The 17,723-nt window shown below is 42.3% G+C and overlaps 1 protein-coding gene across 2 annotated transcripts; it reads left to right on the forward strand.

Moving 5' to 3' along the window:
* Positions 1 to 4,037: 4,037 nt before the first annotated feature.
* Positions 4,038 to 9,580, forward strand: jmjd8 (jumonji domain containing 8). Of its 2 annotated transcripts, XM_080488430.1 has the most exons (9): positions 4,038 to 4,239; positions 5,273 to 5,368; positions 5,884 to 5,932; positions 6,014 to 6,110; positions 6,202 to 6,270; positions 7,399 to 7,518; positions 7,723 to 7,790; positions 8,739 to 8,873; positions 8,943 to 9,580. In XM_080488430.1, the coding sequence occupies exons 1-9, from the start codon at positions 4,169 to 4,171 to the stop codon at positions 9,021 to 9,023; spliced, it is 786 nt and encodes a 261-aa protein (XP_080344556.1). In that variant the 5' UTR covers positions 4,038 to 4,168; the 3' UTR covers positions 9,024 to 9,580. The 2 variants fall into 2 exon arrangements, with proteins under 2 accessions (XP_080344556.1, XP_080344557.1); XM_080488431.1 differs by lacking the exon at positions 6,202 to 6,270.
* Positions 9,581 to 17,723: the final 8,143 nt, after the last annotated feature.

Genomic DNA, 17,723 nt, shown 5'->3' on the forward strand with positions numbered 1-17,723 from the left:
GGCAACAGTCAATACTTTATGAACTGTCAATTATTTACCAAAACTACTTTATTCATTGAAAATCATACTCAATTTAGTTTGATTATATTTGGACTGTTGGATCAATGAAGAAAAAGTGGATAACTGTTGTCCATTGGCGTAGTGGGGCTCACCTCTGCCCTCTAGTGGACTAGAGGAAAAACCTCCTGACAGCTTACATTGCTGCTACGAAGAGTTAACACTTAAAATCTATCCTCCATCCATCCATCCATCCATCCATCCCACCCTTTTACTGCACCTCTATTGAAAGGAAGCAGCCCATTTAAAGGACTGTCGTGTTTATAGAGCCTCCAAAGCTCCCGTTTGGGCCTTAAAGCTCCATTACAACGCGATGGAAACCATTTAAACTCACAAACGCGACAGTAAACCTTCTCTCGTGCCATGGATGATTTTCCAGACGTTCAACCGACAGCTGTGGATTTATTGTTGTTTTAAAGTTTCTCTTTTGTGTGTTTGATGAAAAGCCTGACGACTCGCTCGAGGGCCATGTTGACAAAAGAAAGATGACATGATTAAAAAAACAAAAGTAGGGACCGAACTCACCATTGATCTGTGCGCCGATTCCTGTGGGAGAGACAAACAGGACATGAAAGCCGGGATTAATTGATATTATTATTACTTCTTTTTTTTAAATAAAGGGATTATATTGAGGAAACTGAGTTGAACTTGTTGTTTGTCATTTCAACCACTCGTGATTTTACAAGTGGAATAAAGTGTATTCAGTCGTGAGTAAATGTTCAGTTTTATTTCATTTATTTCACGTATGAGTTTGAAAACAAGTACGAGTACCGACGGATTATCAACGTGATGAGATTATCTGTGACCTGTGGTTCTCAGAACAAACAGACACATTAAAGTTCTCAATTAATTTTGCGTAACTGTTGTTTCTGTGAGTGACAAAAAAAATCCTAAATCTTGATATTTGATGACCTCAGGCGCTTCCCCTCTCTCAGTTTTAACAAAAATCTGAGTTACGTAAGATGTTTTCATCCTGTTGATGTTTGCAGAGGCTTTAAGTGCCCCCGAAGCGCTTTTAAAATCTGGTCCTTCTGCATTTCAGCGCCTTTGACTCGCACTTGTTCCCATCCACCTCTCAGCTCGGCCTGACCTTCACCTTTTGTGCTCAAATTTACAGTTTTGTTGTTTTGCTTCTAAATTTGGCTGTTTTGCATTGTGACTCTAATCCTGTTTATTAAAAGCACAGAGGACGGGAACATTCTTCTCTTAACATCTTCTTTTCTGCTCCTGTCTTCTGGGGAAAAGCTGTGAAATCATCTTCGCATTGCTTAAAAGTTGACTTTATTAAACTTCATATGTCTGATTGGTATTTCTATTAAAACATTGTTTTAACAAACAAATAGATAATTTCATCAAATAAAAACAAACATAACAAACAAACAAAATGTATAGGTTTATATTTCTATTGCTCGGTGTTTGCATGCCACTGTAAAAGTATTATAGTTTTTATAGTTTTTTTTTTTAATTAATGTGGCGTTCAGTGTGGGCAGCAAAGTTAGAGTTTCATTGTACTGGGAAACACGTTTCTTTATGGTGCATATGACAATAAATACTTTGAATTCCAAACAAACAAACAAACACACAAACAAACAAACACACAAACAAACAAACAAACAAACAAACAAACAAACAAACATAAATAAATAAATAAAAAAAGATTAAAAGATTAAAAAAATAAACAAATTAATAAATTAGTAAATTAATAAATTAATAAATTAATAACCAAGAGCCCAAAAACATAATTTATGCTATGTTTCAAATTATTACACACACACACACACACACACACACACACACACACACACACACACACACACACACACACACACACACACACACACACACACACACACACACACACACGCATGTTTTTAAGCTTAAAATTGAGCCAAATAAAGATATCTTATATATTTTTGATGATCTTTGAAGTCTCAATGCAGAGAGGAGATTAAGACAAAAGTGGAATGAGGTGAAGCACCGACACAAAGCAGCATCTGTAAAGTTAATATTCACATAAAGAATCTGCTTTAATCTGTTGTAAATCATCTTCTATGTCATTGTTCATGTCAGTTTCGTTTATTAATAGAAGCCTCACTCACTTACAACGCATCATGTTATCTCCAATATAAACTTAATTTCTCTTCTGTCAGTGAACATTTGAATTGATTAAAAATGAGAGAATAAAGACGAGATTGTGAAAGTCTCTTCCTGTTTGTTTTAATTGTTTTTATGCATTTGCATGTTCACAGATGTTCTACAGAAGTGACGAGCAGAATCTGAAGTAAACCGACATTCAGGACTTCTAACACTTCAGTTCCTACCACTAATTCTGAAAGTGCTCGAGCAGGTTACATGGAGAAAATGTTACTTTAATTCCAGTAAAAATTACATACTTGAATATACACTCATAAAGTACAAGTAGACAAAATAACTCCTTTCCCACAGTTATATGTGTAATTTATTACCACATTCCCAAAAACTTGTAAAATGTAGATTACACTGCGTAAATTGTACTTAAGCACTGAGCAAGATTACTACTCAATTGCAAAACTGTATTTAACATTTCTATCCAAAATAGCATTTAAAGTAAAACAGCGGTGAGCAGGTGTAAAAACTATGTTTCCCAGATGGGAGTGTGACGCTGACCTGTGAGTGTGAAAACGATCAACAGCAGCGTCTCCTCCTTCATGATGCTTCTCCTTCGGCCGTTTGAGCTCTGAGGCAGCAACTCTGCACATGATTACCTGAGAAGACAACACACCTGCAGGAAGACCCGCCCACTTCTGGCCTGCTCCTCACGAGTGGCGGTCATCTCCCCGCACATTTGCAGTTACTTCTTTAAAAAGTAGATCAATACGTGGGAGGAAGATGCTCTATAATCTGCCTCTGAGTGAGGCCACGTTGACAGGTACACAGGTTTTTACAAAAACGGATATTTTCACCTTTATGTTTACAAAAAAAAAAATCCTCCTTTACACCTGATCGTTTTTAAACAAAAACTTCATTCACACGGATCGCATGCACACCTGGTTAAGAGATACTATGAGCTTGCCAAACCTGTAGGGGGCAGTGTAACGAGAAGCAAGCGGATAGCCAATCAGAGTCCTCGAAAGTACACCAGGTCACGAATGGCGTGAGTCATTTCCGTTTTTCTTCAGCGTACGGTTCGTTTGTTTGGACCGATAAACAAGCGGAGCGCCTACTAAATGTGACGGTAGAATTTTTATTTCAGTTATTTTACGATGCGATCGAGAGCCTTCCGGTGGCTGGCACTTGATTTTGACATTTGAACAAATAATGTCAGAAAACTTTGGATGCAAACGGAGACACTGAGGTTTTTCTCATTCTCCACTGTGGCCAACCATCGTTTCAGTAACTCGTAGCTGCGGTTTTTTGTAAATACCTGGAGTGTCTGGAGTGAGAGGCTGACACACTTTTTCATTCACGTTTTTTATGTTGAGATTTTTATACTGATTTTGTTTAAAGCAGTTTTAATGTTGTTTTTTATTTCATACTGATAAATTGCTTGCTTATCTAAGTATATCCAAACATTGTTTGTTTATTTAGTATTAGAATTTAGAAATATATATCTGCCATTAGTTACTGTGTAACTAATGGCAGATATATATTACTTATTTTAAAAGCAGCAGTTACAATACAAGTGACTGTGAACGAGAAGTAAACAATCCCTTGGTAAATCAATTGAAATCATTAGTTAATTCTTTACTTAAGTAACTACTTTAAAAAAATACAATTTGGTAAATGAAGTTATGTGTCACTTGGTAAACCGCTTTAAAAAAGCGAATCCCCGTGTGACTGCAAATATGAAGAAACTAAAAAACTAGTAGTCTTACGTCGTAACTGATCCCAGTCATAAGTTACTTTGTGGAGTTACTATAAATAAAATAGTAATCAGTTACTCCGTTAATGAATTATGTTCCGACGTTCCCGGAACACAACGGCGGTCAGATGAGTGTGGTGGATTCTGATTGGTCCTCTTCCCGGAAGTGACAGACGTGGCTGAAGATCTGCGATGATGTGAGGAATTAAAACTAAAAAGAGTTCAATTCTGTTTTTATTGAGCTGAATCTCAGTTGATAGAGTTGTCTGAATGGATATCATCCGGCAGTTTGTGCTGGTTTGTCTCGTCGGCGGTCTGACGGCGGAAGACGGAGGAGGATGGTGAGTTTTTACTGACCTCGTTCATCATGAATCTCAAACATCTGTCACGTTGGTTTATATTAAAGCTCCGTTTTCTGCCTTTTGTCTTGTAAACCTTCGCGATCAACGACCTTTATTATCTGCAAACATCTCAACCTTACGCCAAAGTTCTTTTTAAAGCCTGTCAGTGAAACAAAGTTTAAATGAAGAGCTTGTTAACAAAATACGGTGTTTCGGATTAATTTGCGTCCGTGTTATCAGGTGACCGACGTCCGGTGTTGCTGCGAGTAACAGCAGGTGCTACTCTTCGAAACTTCATTGTATATGCGCTTAAACAGCGTTCGCTAGCATAGCTATGGATTTCTGTCGGGTTTGAACACCTGCTGTTGTTATGGGCAACAACAAAGGACGTTACAGGAAGTCGGTCACTAGTTAACAGGGAAACCAATTAATCTATAACACTGGTAAAAAAAACCAAAAAAAAAACTCTCGTACCGTCATATTGGAGGTCCATTTACAAATATAAACACACATAAACAAAGATAAAGACAGAAAAACATGTTTTATTTACATTGTCAAATTGTAGACTTAAAAGCTAAGTTCAGTCAGACGTTGGGCAAAGTGACTCTAAGTGCATCGTGGGAGTCCAGGTAACATACAGGTGAAGTACATTTTTTATTAGAAATACCTTCAAGAAACAGGGAATTAAATCCCCACAGTTTGACTTTAATGCATAATGTGATTTAATCAATCATTATGAACATCATTCCTGAAGCTACAAGGTGGAGAAAACCCTGCAGACCTGTCCGCCTCATGTAACCCTAAGATGAGTATATTTCCCCATTAAACAGGCCACATATTGCCCCGATCCCCCCTTCTATACATCCTTATTCAATTCATAGCCGTGGGGGTGCTAGAGCAAACTATAGCTTGAACATCATCGATCCCATGACTCTTTGTGCCACAAAATGTGTTCAAATCATATTAACGCCTGTAATCTCACTCTGGGATCGAAATCTTTCTGCTCTCACCTGTAAAACTTCCCTGTGTTCAGGTTCAAGCCTTCAGACTTCAGCTTACAGGACGAAGGTCGGTGTAACATCGACGTGCTGGATGGCTCCTCGCTCTCATACCTACAGTTCATTGAAAAGTACGTCAGTACAACTGCTGCACCAGAACAGTCTGTGGTTTTTAGGGTCACTTTTAGAGACATTTCATCATTTAATGTCATCAATCTCCATGGTAACCAATGTCAATATTGAAACAACCAGGCAAAATGCCGTCAGGATCTTATTGTTGTTCATTTTCTACATTTATACTGAACCAGCAGATCTACGTAACGCGACAACGCTTCAAGTGAAAATTCATAATTTCTGCGTTTTATTTTAATTTATTTTGTTTCAGAAAAGTTCAGCGTTTACATGGCAACATTTTAAAAATGATGTCCGTTGACCTTTTTCAGCAAAACTAAAAGAAAAAGTTGTTTATTTAAAGATTAATGTGGTATTATTGTACCAATCAGGTCGTAATTCAAGACCTGAAATAAACTGAGATGAGAACGCGAGGTCTACAGGAGAAGGAAATCTTAATTTTCAATATTGAAATGTCCTCTTTGTGAAAGAAAATGTTTTTGTTTTTTTTCTTTTTCGTCCTTTGTGTTTGTAGATATGCGTACAGCAGACCGGTTGTCCTCCGAGGACTCACTGATAACACGGTACGCTCCCGCAGCTCAGAGCTGCTCCAGGTGATGGATTTGATCCAGACGTTTGTTTGAATTTCTTCTTTCTTCTTGCAGAGGTTCAGGCGGCTCTGCTCCCGGTCCAACCTCCTGGAATCCTTCGGCTCTCGGACCGTCAGACTGAGCACGGCGAACACCTTCTCCTACAGGAAAGGTTGGTACGTCCGACCAGCTCACATACACACACACACACACACACACACTTGCTGCTGTCAGTAAGACTCCCTGCGATTGGTCGGTTCCAGTGGACGTCCCCTTCAGCCAGTACGTGGACGACTTCCTGAAGCCGCAGACTGAAGACGCTCTGGGCAGCGGTGAGTTCAGCCTCCGATACGAAGAGATGTTGCTGTTTTTTTTAACCATTGTATTTTAATTTATTGCACATATTTATTTACCGAGTTGTACTGTTAGGGAGAGGTACTTGGACTCATCTCGTCTCACTGTGTGATAGAGTGGGACACTCTGAAGGGATGTTTGGTCTGATAGCAACCTTCGACAGAGCTCCGGTCAGAGAGAAGGGCACGGAGAGACCTTTAGAGGGTACTTTAATAATGACGTTGGAATGACGGGATGAGCGCAGAATGAATGTGTGTAGAACAATATTGAAATATTGTACAAATAAATAAAGTTATATAATACAATATTAAACAGGGTCAATTCTTACCTAAAGTATAATGGTTTGGTCAAAATGACCCAAAAAGGTAATAATTTGAACGAAGGTCTGAATATAAAGGGTGAATAATCAGGCTGTAATGGAATCAAAGGATTTTAAACAGATTTAATGGTCTGTGTCTCCCTCCAGCGGGCGCAGACTGCAACTGCATCTTATCAAACAGATCACGTGAAGACTGCATGAACAATTAGTTGTAACAAGGGCATGCGGCACATATGGAGACTAAACTACACCTAACAACGTCAAAACGGACGTCAAGCAATCAGGGAATACACCTTGAAAGACATTAAAAAAAAAAATGTTTACAACTTGCACGTTAACTAATGACACTGTCACATGAGCCACACACACACTATTTCTTTCCTTCAGGTTCTTGGTTATTTCAGAGCAGCGCCCTCTGGTGGCTTGACTCAGACACGTTGGAGGAATCAATGATGCAGTTTTAGCCAGTGACTTAATATTTTGGACCTTTTAAAATGTAATATGACAGTGAAAAAATTGTCTGTATCCTCAGTGAATAAATATCTTTTTAAATTATTGTAAGAAAGTATGATTTTATATTGATTAAGTATATAATTACATTTCCCCTTTTTTCATTTTTTTTCTTATTCATTATATTCTTGCACGTATCAGTAAAAACTACTTGGTCTGACACTATTGCCATGTGGCTGTTGGCTTCATTACAAATGATCAAACTGAGATATTTTGTCCATCATTCCATTATTGGCCATATTTGTTCACCTCGTCCATGTTGGCTCTTCCTCTCCAGACACGCTGTATTTCTTCGGGGACAATAACTTCACCGAGTGGAGCAGTTTGTTCGAGCAGTACGAGTCTCCGCCGTACGTCCTGCCGCACACCGGCGGAGCGTTCAGCTTCGGGGTCGCAGGTCAGCGACTCGCACGTCCTTCGTAAAAACTGGGAACTGGAAAAGTTACCAGTTGAGAAAGTCCCAGTGCCCCATTGGGACTTTTCCTATTTCCCACTTCCTCATGGCTGCAGAATTGCGACTCGTTGGTTAATTTCAATTTTTTTTCAATGTTTCACGCCTGTTTTGAATAATAAACAAGCTGCTGGGTTTCTCGGTCCTCAGGCGCTGGAACCGGCGTCCCGTTCCACTGGCACGGTCCCGGTTACTCGGAGGTCATCTACGGCAGGAAGGTGAGAACGTTTCCGGGCCCCCGTTTACGCGACAACGTTTTCGTCTGTTTCCATGGCAACGGTGTTCAGAGCCACTGGAAAACGCAACTTTTTGAAAACGCTGTGGCTCCCGTCTCCATGGAAACGGGGGGGGGGGAGCGCAAGATTTTGAAAATGTCCTGGCTCTATGGAAACGGGGAGGAAGCGCATGCAGCGCCGCATTATTTAGTAATGATGTAATAATGTAATACATTTTAAACTCATTATGCAAATACGCTGCCTTTTGTAATAACTTGTTACATATTGCAACTGTTATAACAAAATGTTCCACTTTTTTTTTTTTTAAGAAAATGTAAGAATTTGGTGCGTTATGTGATACATTTAGCCCTTTATTCATATACATGGTTCTATGTTTAATAATGAGGAAAAAAATTCAAGTTACAAGCCAACCAGTATTTCCACCAGCCGTTTCTATTTTCTTGAAGAAATGAAACCAGATTGTGTCACTGAGTGCTTTTAATCCTTCAATACGCATTTTTTTTAAAAACTGTTGCAATATGAAACAAGTTATTAAAAATTTTGTTCAAGAACTTTATTACAAAATGTGGCTTTATTATTATATTTTTTGAACTTGTTCTGACTTCGTCTCCATAGAAACGGGTAAACATACAACTTTTTGAGAACACTCGGACTCTGTCTCCATGGAAACTGGAAACAATTCAACTTTTTTTCTTGTGCACATGCTCTGTAGAGACGATCAGAATAATCCAGAGTTGTCATGACTCCCGGTCCATATTCTCCTGGGACTTGTTAGTTTTATTTTGACAGTCAGCGAAATAACAATCCAACAATCTTGTCCACTAAAACGTCTGTGTACTTTCATTGTTGATGTTTATAGTGTATTCTTCTCCGTGGGAATGTGTGTGTGCTTTCATTACATCATCTTCCTCTTCCTCCTCCTCCGCGCAGCGCTGGTTCCTCTACCCTCCTGACCAGGAGCCTCACTTCCACCCGAACCGCACCACGCTGTCCTGGCTGAGGGAGACGTACCCCCACCTGCCGGAGCACGAGGCCCCGCTGGAGTGCACCATCAGACCCGGGGAGGTACCGAACGCCTCACACACACATTCAGCCTCGGTTCTCCGTGATTCTGAGTCCGTGTTTGTCCACCAGGTGCTGTATTTCCCCGACCGCTGGTGGCACGCCACCCTCAACCTGGACACCAGCGTCTTCATCTCCACCTTCCTGGGCTGAGCCGGGAGGAAAACCACGCAGACGGACTCTCAGTTCTGTTGACGATGAACTTAAAGCTCTTAAAAGTGACGTTGCGCGTACTGACAGGGACCAACGAGCATCACCGGACTGTAATTGAACTCAACGTTTGTCGTCATTGAGACAAAATCGGGGAAAATGGGCACAAACTGTCTGACTTGAAGTATTAAAATTGTAAATGATAGAAAATATGAAGCTGCTGTGTAAAAAAAATGTGTCTGCTTGGATGAGTAAAACCAGAATTTAACACAACAAACGCTCGTCAGCTGGTCGAGTCCAGGGGTCTGGTGTTCCTCTTCACCTCCTCTGTCATGGCTCCATGAAACTTTCTGAAATGTCATATTTAATTCTGCCGAATCTACAGAATACTGTAAAAAAACGAAAAAGATATTACTGTCATTAATAATGAAGTGTATATATTTTATTTTCATAAAATATAATTGGATGTAGCTTTTATTAAAGACAAAACTATAGATAAACTATTCCGCATGAGTATATTACGTTGAATAAACAAAATGTAAGTTGGCGTGACGTCACTGACACGTGCTCTGCGTGCCAATTAAGCCTCTCTTCTGCACCTGTTTTACATTTCAAACGACTCGAAACACCTAAAAATCGCTTTTTTCACGAGGGGAAATGACTTTAAACGCACAGTACATCCATCGTCAACGTGTTTTTACTCCCTTGAAGAAAAGTTTGAACCAAGTTAAACGTAAACGAGAAAAAACGCTGAAGAGACGAGCTGAAAACTCCCGGTAAGACTCCAATTTTAACCACTTTACACCAGAAACCTGGAAAAAAAAAAACCTTGAACGTTGCTGCAAAAGATGAGTTGATTTCTTTATTTCTCTTCGATAAAAGTAAATTTTTATCTCCGCGAAACTGGCGCTGGAAGTCTGGTTCAACATGCACTTATAGTAAAACGCCACAAGAGGGCGGCATTGCGGTGTAAAACTACACTGTGTTCACATGTTGGAAGTGTTATAACATAACATAACATGGTTTGTTTGTTTATTTATTTAACACAACGCTTCATCACATACACACATGAACTTGGCGGTGCCGCAGGTGGTGGAGTTGTCTTTCAGTTGGAAGGTTGCAGGTTTTATTAGAAAGCAGAATATGAACAGTTTCCTCCTATTAAAAGCACCTGAAGAGTTTGTGAAGTCCACTGATGCTCCAGAAGATTTACAACAAAATTGCTCCAATCTGTGCGTGTGCCACTTTATGAAAATCGAAAAGGAGGTAGAAGATTTCAAATAGAACAATAAAATGTCAGTTGTTGCACTTTTCGTTTCAGTTGTAATGAGATGAATACTAAGGATAATAATCAAAAATTGACAAAGTGAAGGATAAAGCCAAAAATCGGGACTCGTGTAGACTATTTTCAGGAAGAGGATTAAATGAAGGACGTACTAAAAAAAAAAAAAAAACTAAGGAAATTGTATACATAAAAAAGGATTGAACTAAGGAAATAAATAAAAATGTCAAAATCAAAATAAAACAAATAAAATAGAAAATTGTAAAAAATAAAGAACAAATCAATGTTTTTAATAAAAAACATTTCTCTATTCTATTCTCAATAGGTTTCAAGCTTTAAAAAAAATTGTGGTTACAACAATTAAAAACATCTGATCTTATGCAAAATGGGGAAAATGTAATAAATCAAATATATATGGATTTTATTACATTTTTTTACTGTTTTCACAGATATTAACCTGCATAGATGATTAGAAACTCTAAAAATATATTTCTAAGCTGTGATCGTTCAGAGCCTCTCCTCCTCCACCTCCCAGCGTACAAACTGTACGTTCCCAGTACATCTTGTGTTTCAGCAGCTATATTGAGAGCAGTAGTTCCTCTCATCACCGCAGAGCTGTTGGGCAACGTTACTGACCACACTTTTTCTTTTTTTAATTGAATTGAAGCTAAAATAGATTGATTTAGTCTGAAGCGATCAATGAATGAATGTTAGTGGTGGTGTGGGGCTGGTGGTGTGTGTGTGTGTGTGTGTGGGGGGGGGGGGGGGGGGGGGGTCAACTGGTGAGAGTGTGAGAGTATTTCTGTCTGGACACGACTAAAAAAGAGAGTTTGTCCTCTGGACCGACTCGCCTCACAGAGCTGCAGTAGATGCACAGTCAGCAAACGTTTGGATTCATTAGAGGAAAACCTGCTTCTGTGTGTGTGTGTGTGTGTGTGTGTGTGTGTGTGTGTGTGTGTGTGTGTGTGTGTGTGTGTGTGTGTGTGTGTGTGTGTGTGTGTGAGATGAGGGGGGCTGATGCTCAGGTCAGCAGTTCTGGAGGAGAAACAGGACACTGCCCCTCGTCTCATACTTTCTCATGTATTATGCATGCGGGCGATGTCCGGCTGCGAGCTCCAGTGTGTGTGTGTGTGTGTGTGTACGTGCGTGTGTGTGTGTGTGTGTGTGTGTGTGTGTGTGTGGGTCTTTGGAAATGCCCGTCATATGAAATCGGCCCACCTCACGAGATCAAACCCCCCCCCCCCCTCGTCTCTGCACCTCTGCAGGCGACTCGTCCGGGTGCGTGTTGAACTGGAGCTGCGAGCAGGACGGATGAGTCCGGTAACAATCGAAGAGTCTCACCTCCGACGACCCGACGAGGTCTGAGGAAGTTCGAGGCGAGCAGGTTCGTGTGAAGTCGCTCCTGCAGCGTTCTCGGCCCTTGAGGGGTCTGTTTTTTTTTATTTTTGCACACATCTGCAACACCCACATCTCGTGGATTGTCTGCACGCCGCGGGACTACATCACGTCCCGCGGTTCAGGCCGAGGAGGAAGCGTGTCACACTCGTCGCGCGGTGAAACGGAGCTGTTAGCTTTCCAGGCGGCGACGGCAGCGGTGTTCTTCTCCGGCGTGAAGGTCGGAAGGTCGACACGTGGCGGCAGAACACCTGTCTTCACGTGGTGAAGACCCCGCCGCCTCCGCCTCCGCCGCCTCCGCTGCCGGGAGACGATCAATACTTTGATTTCATGATCATCTCACCGCAACAGCCTGAGTGCTTAATGCCCCTCCTCTTTTACCCCATAGGGGGGCAGCTGTTTTTACAGCTCCGAACAGAAGCAAAGGAGGAATGCACCGGCAGCTTTTGTGTGTCAGCGGGTTCTTAGTTTTCCCAAATGGTCACATGAAAATAAGCCGTGGTATTTAGGCCCGAGACTTAAAGGAGTCATATTATCCACCTTTTCAACACTTTCACTCGGTCTCATTGGTCCAAAAACTTTATATTCAAAGTTTATTGCCTCAAATTCAGCTTTTCTTTAATTTTCCTCCACTTGAATATTGGATCATAGGAGCTGCATTCAGAATCTGCTGTGTCTGTGTGAGCTGGACTGGCTCCGCCCACACATGCCCATCTTGGGAAGAGGAGGAAGTACTTCCTCTCGTGGTGCCATGTGCCAGAGCAGAGCTGTTTAATTGTGGGAGGAGTCAAAGGGAGGGTGTACCTTGATTGGGATTGGCTAAACCCCCTGATGACACTATATATAGGGTTTGATTCCTGATTGGCTGGTTGGAGCAACACACTTTTTAAAAACTGAAACAAGCCAGGGAGAGAGAGGACAGACTGTCTTCACTTCTGGGGCGTCATTCCAGGTATGGGGACGATTTAGCACATTATGACCCCTTCAAGTTAACACAATAGGATTTATTTCTGGACAAAAAGCAGTTTTTCATCATTTTTATGATCTACAGTTGCTGTGAATCACTTTTTCTCTCCCAGTCTCTTCATGGAAATCATGTTTACTTTTTTCAAAATTTATCCACTTAAGTAAATAAAAACTAAGTTTTTTTTATCATTGAACATTTAAACACAAATTTTGTGAGGTAACTGTTGCTGGCTCTGCTCGTCAAGGTGATACACCCAACCAATAATGTAATAGTGGACAATATTGTGGAAAATGTCACCCATTTTAGATGTAATAAAGTCAACAAAAGTACGTTTTTATTTGCTGCAGTATTTCCCAGTGACCCCCTGAGGCTCTGGTTCACTGCCTGCACGTTGTTGTGTTTTCTTATCAGTATCCATGTTGAAGTTGCCACATAAAGCACAAAGTCAGCTTGATACACAACCGTGTTCCTTATTCTGAAAAAGGAAGTGGCGAGGTTGAGAATAGCACAGGAACTGACCTACATACATATATATATATACATACTACACACACACACACACACACAATATCAATTTGTTGCATGAACACGTCGTCCATTAATCAGATTAAAAAATGTTATGCAATTAAGTCTCTGGTAAAGGATTCCTGGCAGTTCGTCCAGTTAATCCGGTCGAGACCAAACCAACTCCATGTGAAAGACACTAAGCAACCCGTTGACCATCTTGATGGGACGATTCCGTACAAAAAAAACAAGCTAAGACGGATCAATCGAACGACATGTAGTGTTGCGCACACTCTGCAGGAAGGAGTTTTCTTTTCACCCGAAGCCCTTCCAGCCGAAAATCCCGGTCGGCTCTCCTCTCGGACACAGTCAACAAGTTAGGCCCCGCCCACATGAGCCAACACGATCCTTTTTTCTCCCCGGCGTTCTCAAAAGTAAATTTGCATCCACAAGTCACTATAAGGACGGCTCAACTCGGTGTCTAAGGGCATGTAGTACATATGTCAGGCCTTTAGGGGCGCTGTGACTCACCAGATATACACCTGAAACGCAGAAGAAGACACAGAGAAAGAAATATCGAAGTTGACTCCTGATCATAGATTTCTACATACCTCTGAGTTCTATAGGTCTATGCTCCAGCTCCTCCTCTTGCTAGTATCAGTAGCTTCTGCAGCGCCACCTGGAGCACGTACTCCGCCATTATTATGGTCATTAGGTCACATTGCGGACCGCGGTGGGGGTCACCTTAAAATTCAACGATTTACCCCAAAGTAAAGCCAAGTTTTGACCCTTTGGTGATCTTCTTCCCAAGTGTTGATGGCGTTGACCTACATTCATTTTCTACCGACTCTCCACTGCGACCACAGCTACGACTTTCTCTCCTCAATCTAAAGTTAACCACAAAAATCTGAACTTAAGTGAAGATTCCCCTGACTTGATTTTTTATTTTGTTTCCCTCCTGGGACTGAAAGTTTCTTTATGTTCTTGTGTGAATAGATTTAAGGCCGATTTATACTACGTAAGAACAAGAGGAAAGTTTGGCACTCCGGGGTCCTGCCGTACAAAATTACGAAATTTGGTTCGGCCGAAGTATGTCGAAGTATGCCGAAACTTGGGAACGTCGTGTGCTGCATTTTCCAGTGTGCTAAAGACATGTTTAGCATGTAGCCTCGCAACTATATGAGCCCCGAGACTCGTTAACATGTCGGAGGGCGGAGTTACGTGATGCCCCTGAACGCATCACTAAAAGCTGACGTCACAGCCGAACTTTCTTCTTGTTCTTAGTGCTTCTTTTGCGAGTATGCAGGGGCCTTTAGGCTCCGAGAATAGTGATTAACACCTATGTTTACACACACACACACACACACACACACACACACACACACACACACACACACACACACACACACACACACACACACACACACACACACACACACTCGTATTTCCAAGCCTTCAGAACACGTTTCTTTGACCATATTTTGCAGACTCACCCCGTTCCTTCCGATCCTTTACTGTTAATACAGCACGTAAACTGATCTGGATCGCCCACCGCCGTAATGAACACCCACAAAAGCACACGACTCGCACTGAACATCATGTATACAAACACGGCATCGCTGTGAGTGACAGCCGTGCCTGTTTGCGCTCCTACACCCTCTGATATTCTTGGCAGTGTGCGGATCGCTGCTGCCATATGTGCTGCATATGATGCTCATGCATATGCATGCGGGTCTAAATGTGACTCCTCGCACCCCCGACGCAGACGTTGATGCTGCCGCGCGCACATTTACACTCAGATCCAGTTGTTTTTCTTGCCACCCCCGCCGGCTATTCGTGGCTTGTTCACCTTTCGCAGTGAACGTAGGACGATGATTAAGCTCTTTACGTGTCGTCATCAAATTGTCTTTAAAAATTCACCTGAACATCGAGTCGATCGCGTTGAAAATCCCAACAAAGATGAGAGTCGAACGATACGAGGTGTGTCGACGCGACCCGGGACAGAATATTGTGTTGCCTCGTCGATGTCGCCACCGTCTTGACATCTCAACTTGCCCACCGTGAGGATGGGGGGGGCGGACGCCGATCCATCGCAGACCTCAACCTGCTTTAAAACGTTTGTTGAGAACCGTCTGTCAGAACAAAGTCATAACTCCACTCTCAGTCTGTTGCTTTGAGCCAGCATCAACCCCCAAACCTCGGGTTTGAATCCTTACCTTCCACCTGAACCAAAGTTTGAATCCTTACCTTCCACCTGAACCAAAGTTTGAATCCTTACCTTTTAACCAAACCAGGGTTTGAATCCTTACCTTCCGCCTGAACCAGGGTTTAATTCCTCCCTTCTCACCGTACCATGGTTTGAATCTCTACCTCCTACCCTACCATTGCTCCATGGTAAGGATGTTTGACCTTCATCACCAAAAGAGCCATTTTTGCCCTTTACCCTTCAAAATGAAGATCCCACAACTGGAACACTGACAAGCAGAGCAGCCAGTGGCCTGTTTTTAATTGTCCTTCATTTCATCCACTGTCTCAACAAGACTAATTAGGGAAAGGTATTTCTGATATTGATCAAAACGGTTGAACCAAACTAAACCCAGATACCAGTGAGCACAGAGACTCCACCCTCCACTGTCGGGACAACATTAAACAAGGACCTGTGTTGGTTATGGTTAGTCACTTCAAAGCTCTCGGATTAATAGCCACCACTCGTTTCCGTTCATTTGGAGCCATTGTGAAACATCATGGATGAGTTGTTTTCCAGAAGGTGTCCCGGTTTTCAGCCGGGCTCACCTACCCCCCCCCCCACCCCCCCCCCCCCCCCCCCCAGGTCGCGCCTTTTGGATGCGTCTTCCTTATTTCGACTTCCGACCATTATCTCCTGGTTCACGCGGAGCAGGAGGCCAAGTGTTTTTCCTTCACTCCCGTGAGTCGTGAGCGTCGCTCCCTTGTATGTATACATCTACGCCAGTGCGTCTATTTTTCAGCCGGAGTACTCGTGAACATTACCTGTAGGGATGCGTGTTGAATGGAGACGTGTAGCGCGCCGGCCTCCTCCACTCTGAGTCACCCGGTGACGTGCACAGCTTCAGTCACTCACACACGCCTGGCCCGAGCACATGGCTCTCAGACAACACACTCCCAGGCTTCACGTACCGTCCTCCTCCTTCTCTCTTTCTTTTTTCCCTTCTCTCCCTCTCTTTCCTTTGAGCCTTCCTTTAGATTTTCCCCCCTCTATTACCAAGAACCCACCCGTTTCCTCAGCTCTGCCTGTTGCTTCATGGACAATGGCAGCCATTATTTTTAATGCTTTAACTACATGTCAGTAATCGAGATGTCTCTTGGAAAAAACGGCGATGAACAAGCGAGTTATTTTTTCCCCCCCTCACGTTCACTTTCCACATGAGCGTCATTTTCTGGCTTATCTCTGATTTCCATCTCCTCTGCTGCAACTCTTAGCAAATGTAAACAAGCCTCGGCTGCTCGCGCTTGTAGCTGCTATTAATAAGGCTGGGGGCCGTGCAACAGTTGCTTAAGAGCTTTAAGGAAGAGGAGAACGGCTACATCGAATCTCAGTGGGTCTTTCCGGGAGGGTTTCTGAGAAAAAACAGACGGGTCAGGACGGCAGCGGGGGTCAAATCAGACTGGGGAAAGCCTCTCGCATGCACGACTTTATGGGTCTTTGCATATTCTTTCAACGAAAGTATCTGTTTGCTCTCAGTCTGAGCGGACACGGCCCGCTGGGATGAGGTGGGCTGAACAAACCCGGCGCTACAGGTTCAATGACCCACATACTGGGAGTGAAATCCCAGCTTAACCCGTCTTGCAGCCAATTTTCGCAGACGCGTCAGCAGAAACAACACGACCTTGGATAACGGAGGAAAAAGTCATTCAAAATGGGGAGAGTTGTACTTGTGTCTACGGTTTGTAATCTCGATTTGCAGGCGTCACACTTCCAATGAATGTGCAGAATGTAAACGACTCGCACATCAGTTCATTCGCTGGTTTTCCAAACCTGTGGCGTGGGACTCCCTCAGGGGGGCGCTAGAGATCACAGAGGGAGGTCAAGGCTTTGCTTCTTCTCAGGTTTCTGAATGGGATTTGTGAAAGAGCCATAGTAAGAGACTTTGTAGACTCTAGAGCAGACATGGGGAAAGGGTCCAGAGACTTTAAATTGGGTTCGCACTGATCTGGCAACACAGTAGTGCAGGAGCAGAGTGAGCCGATCCGCTCAGAGCTGGTGTTGGGTTGTACAAACAACCTGAACCCAAACCGTAACCGTTGTTACAGTGGGAACACTGCCAAGGAATGAGTAGACTTTTTACAATAATGGCACTGAAAAGGGCAAAATGTAGAAACGCCATGTGAACTGTCATCCTTAATGGCAGAATTGTGACCTTTTGTTTTTTACGTTTGACACTGGTTTTCCAAAATGGTCCAAAAAAAAAAGAAGAGGTAAATAAGGTAAAAAAAAACTTCAGCTGCACTAAAATGGATAAAAAAAACCTAAAACTACAAAAAAAAAAATAATAGTACAGTAAAAACGGTCAAAGTA

The sequence above is a fragment of the Lipophrys pholis genome (genome assembly GCF_963383615.2).
Source record: "Lipophrys pholis genome assembly, chromosome: 19".
NCBI lineage: Eukaryota > Metazoa > Chordata > Actinopteri > Blenniiformes > Blenniidae > Lipophrys > Lipophrys pholis.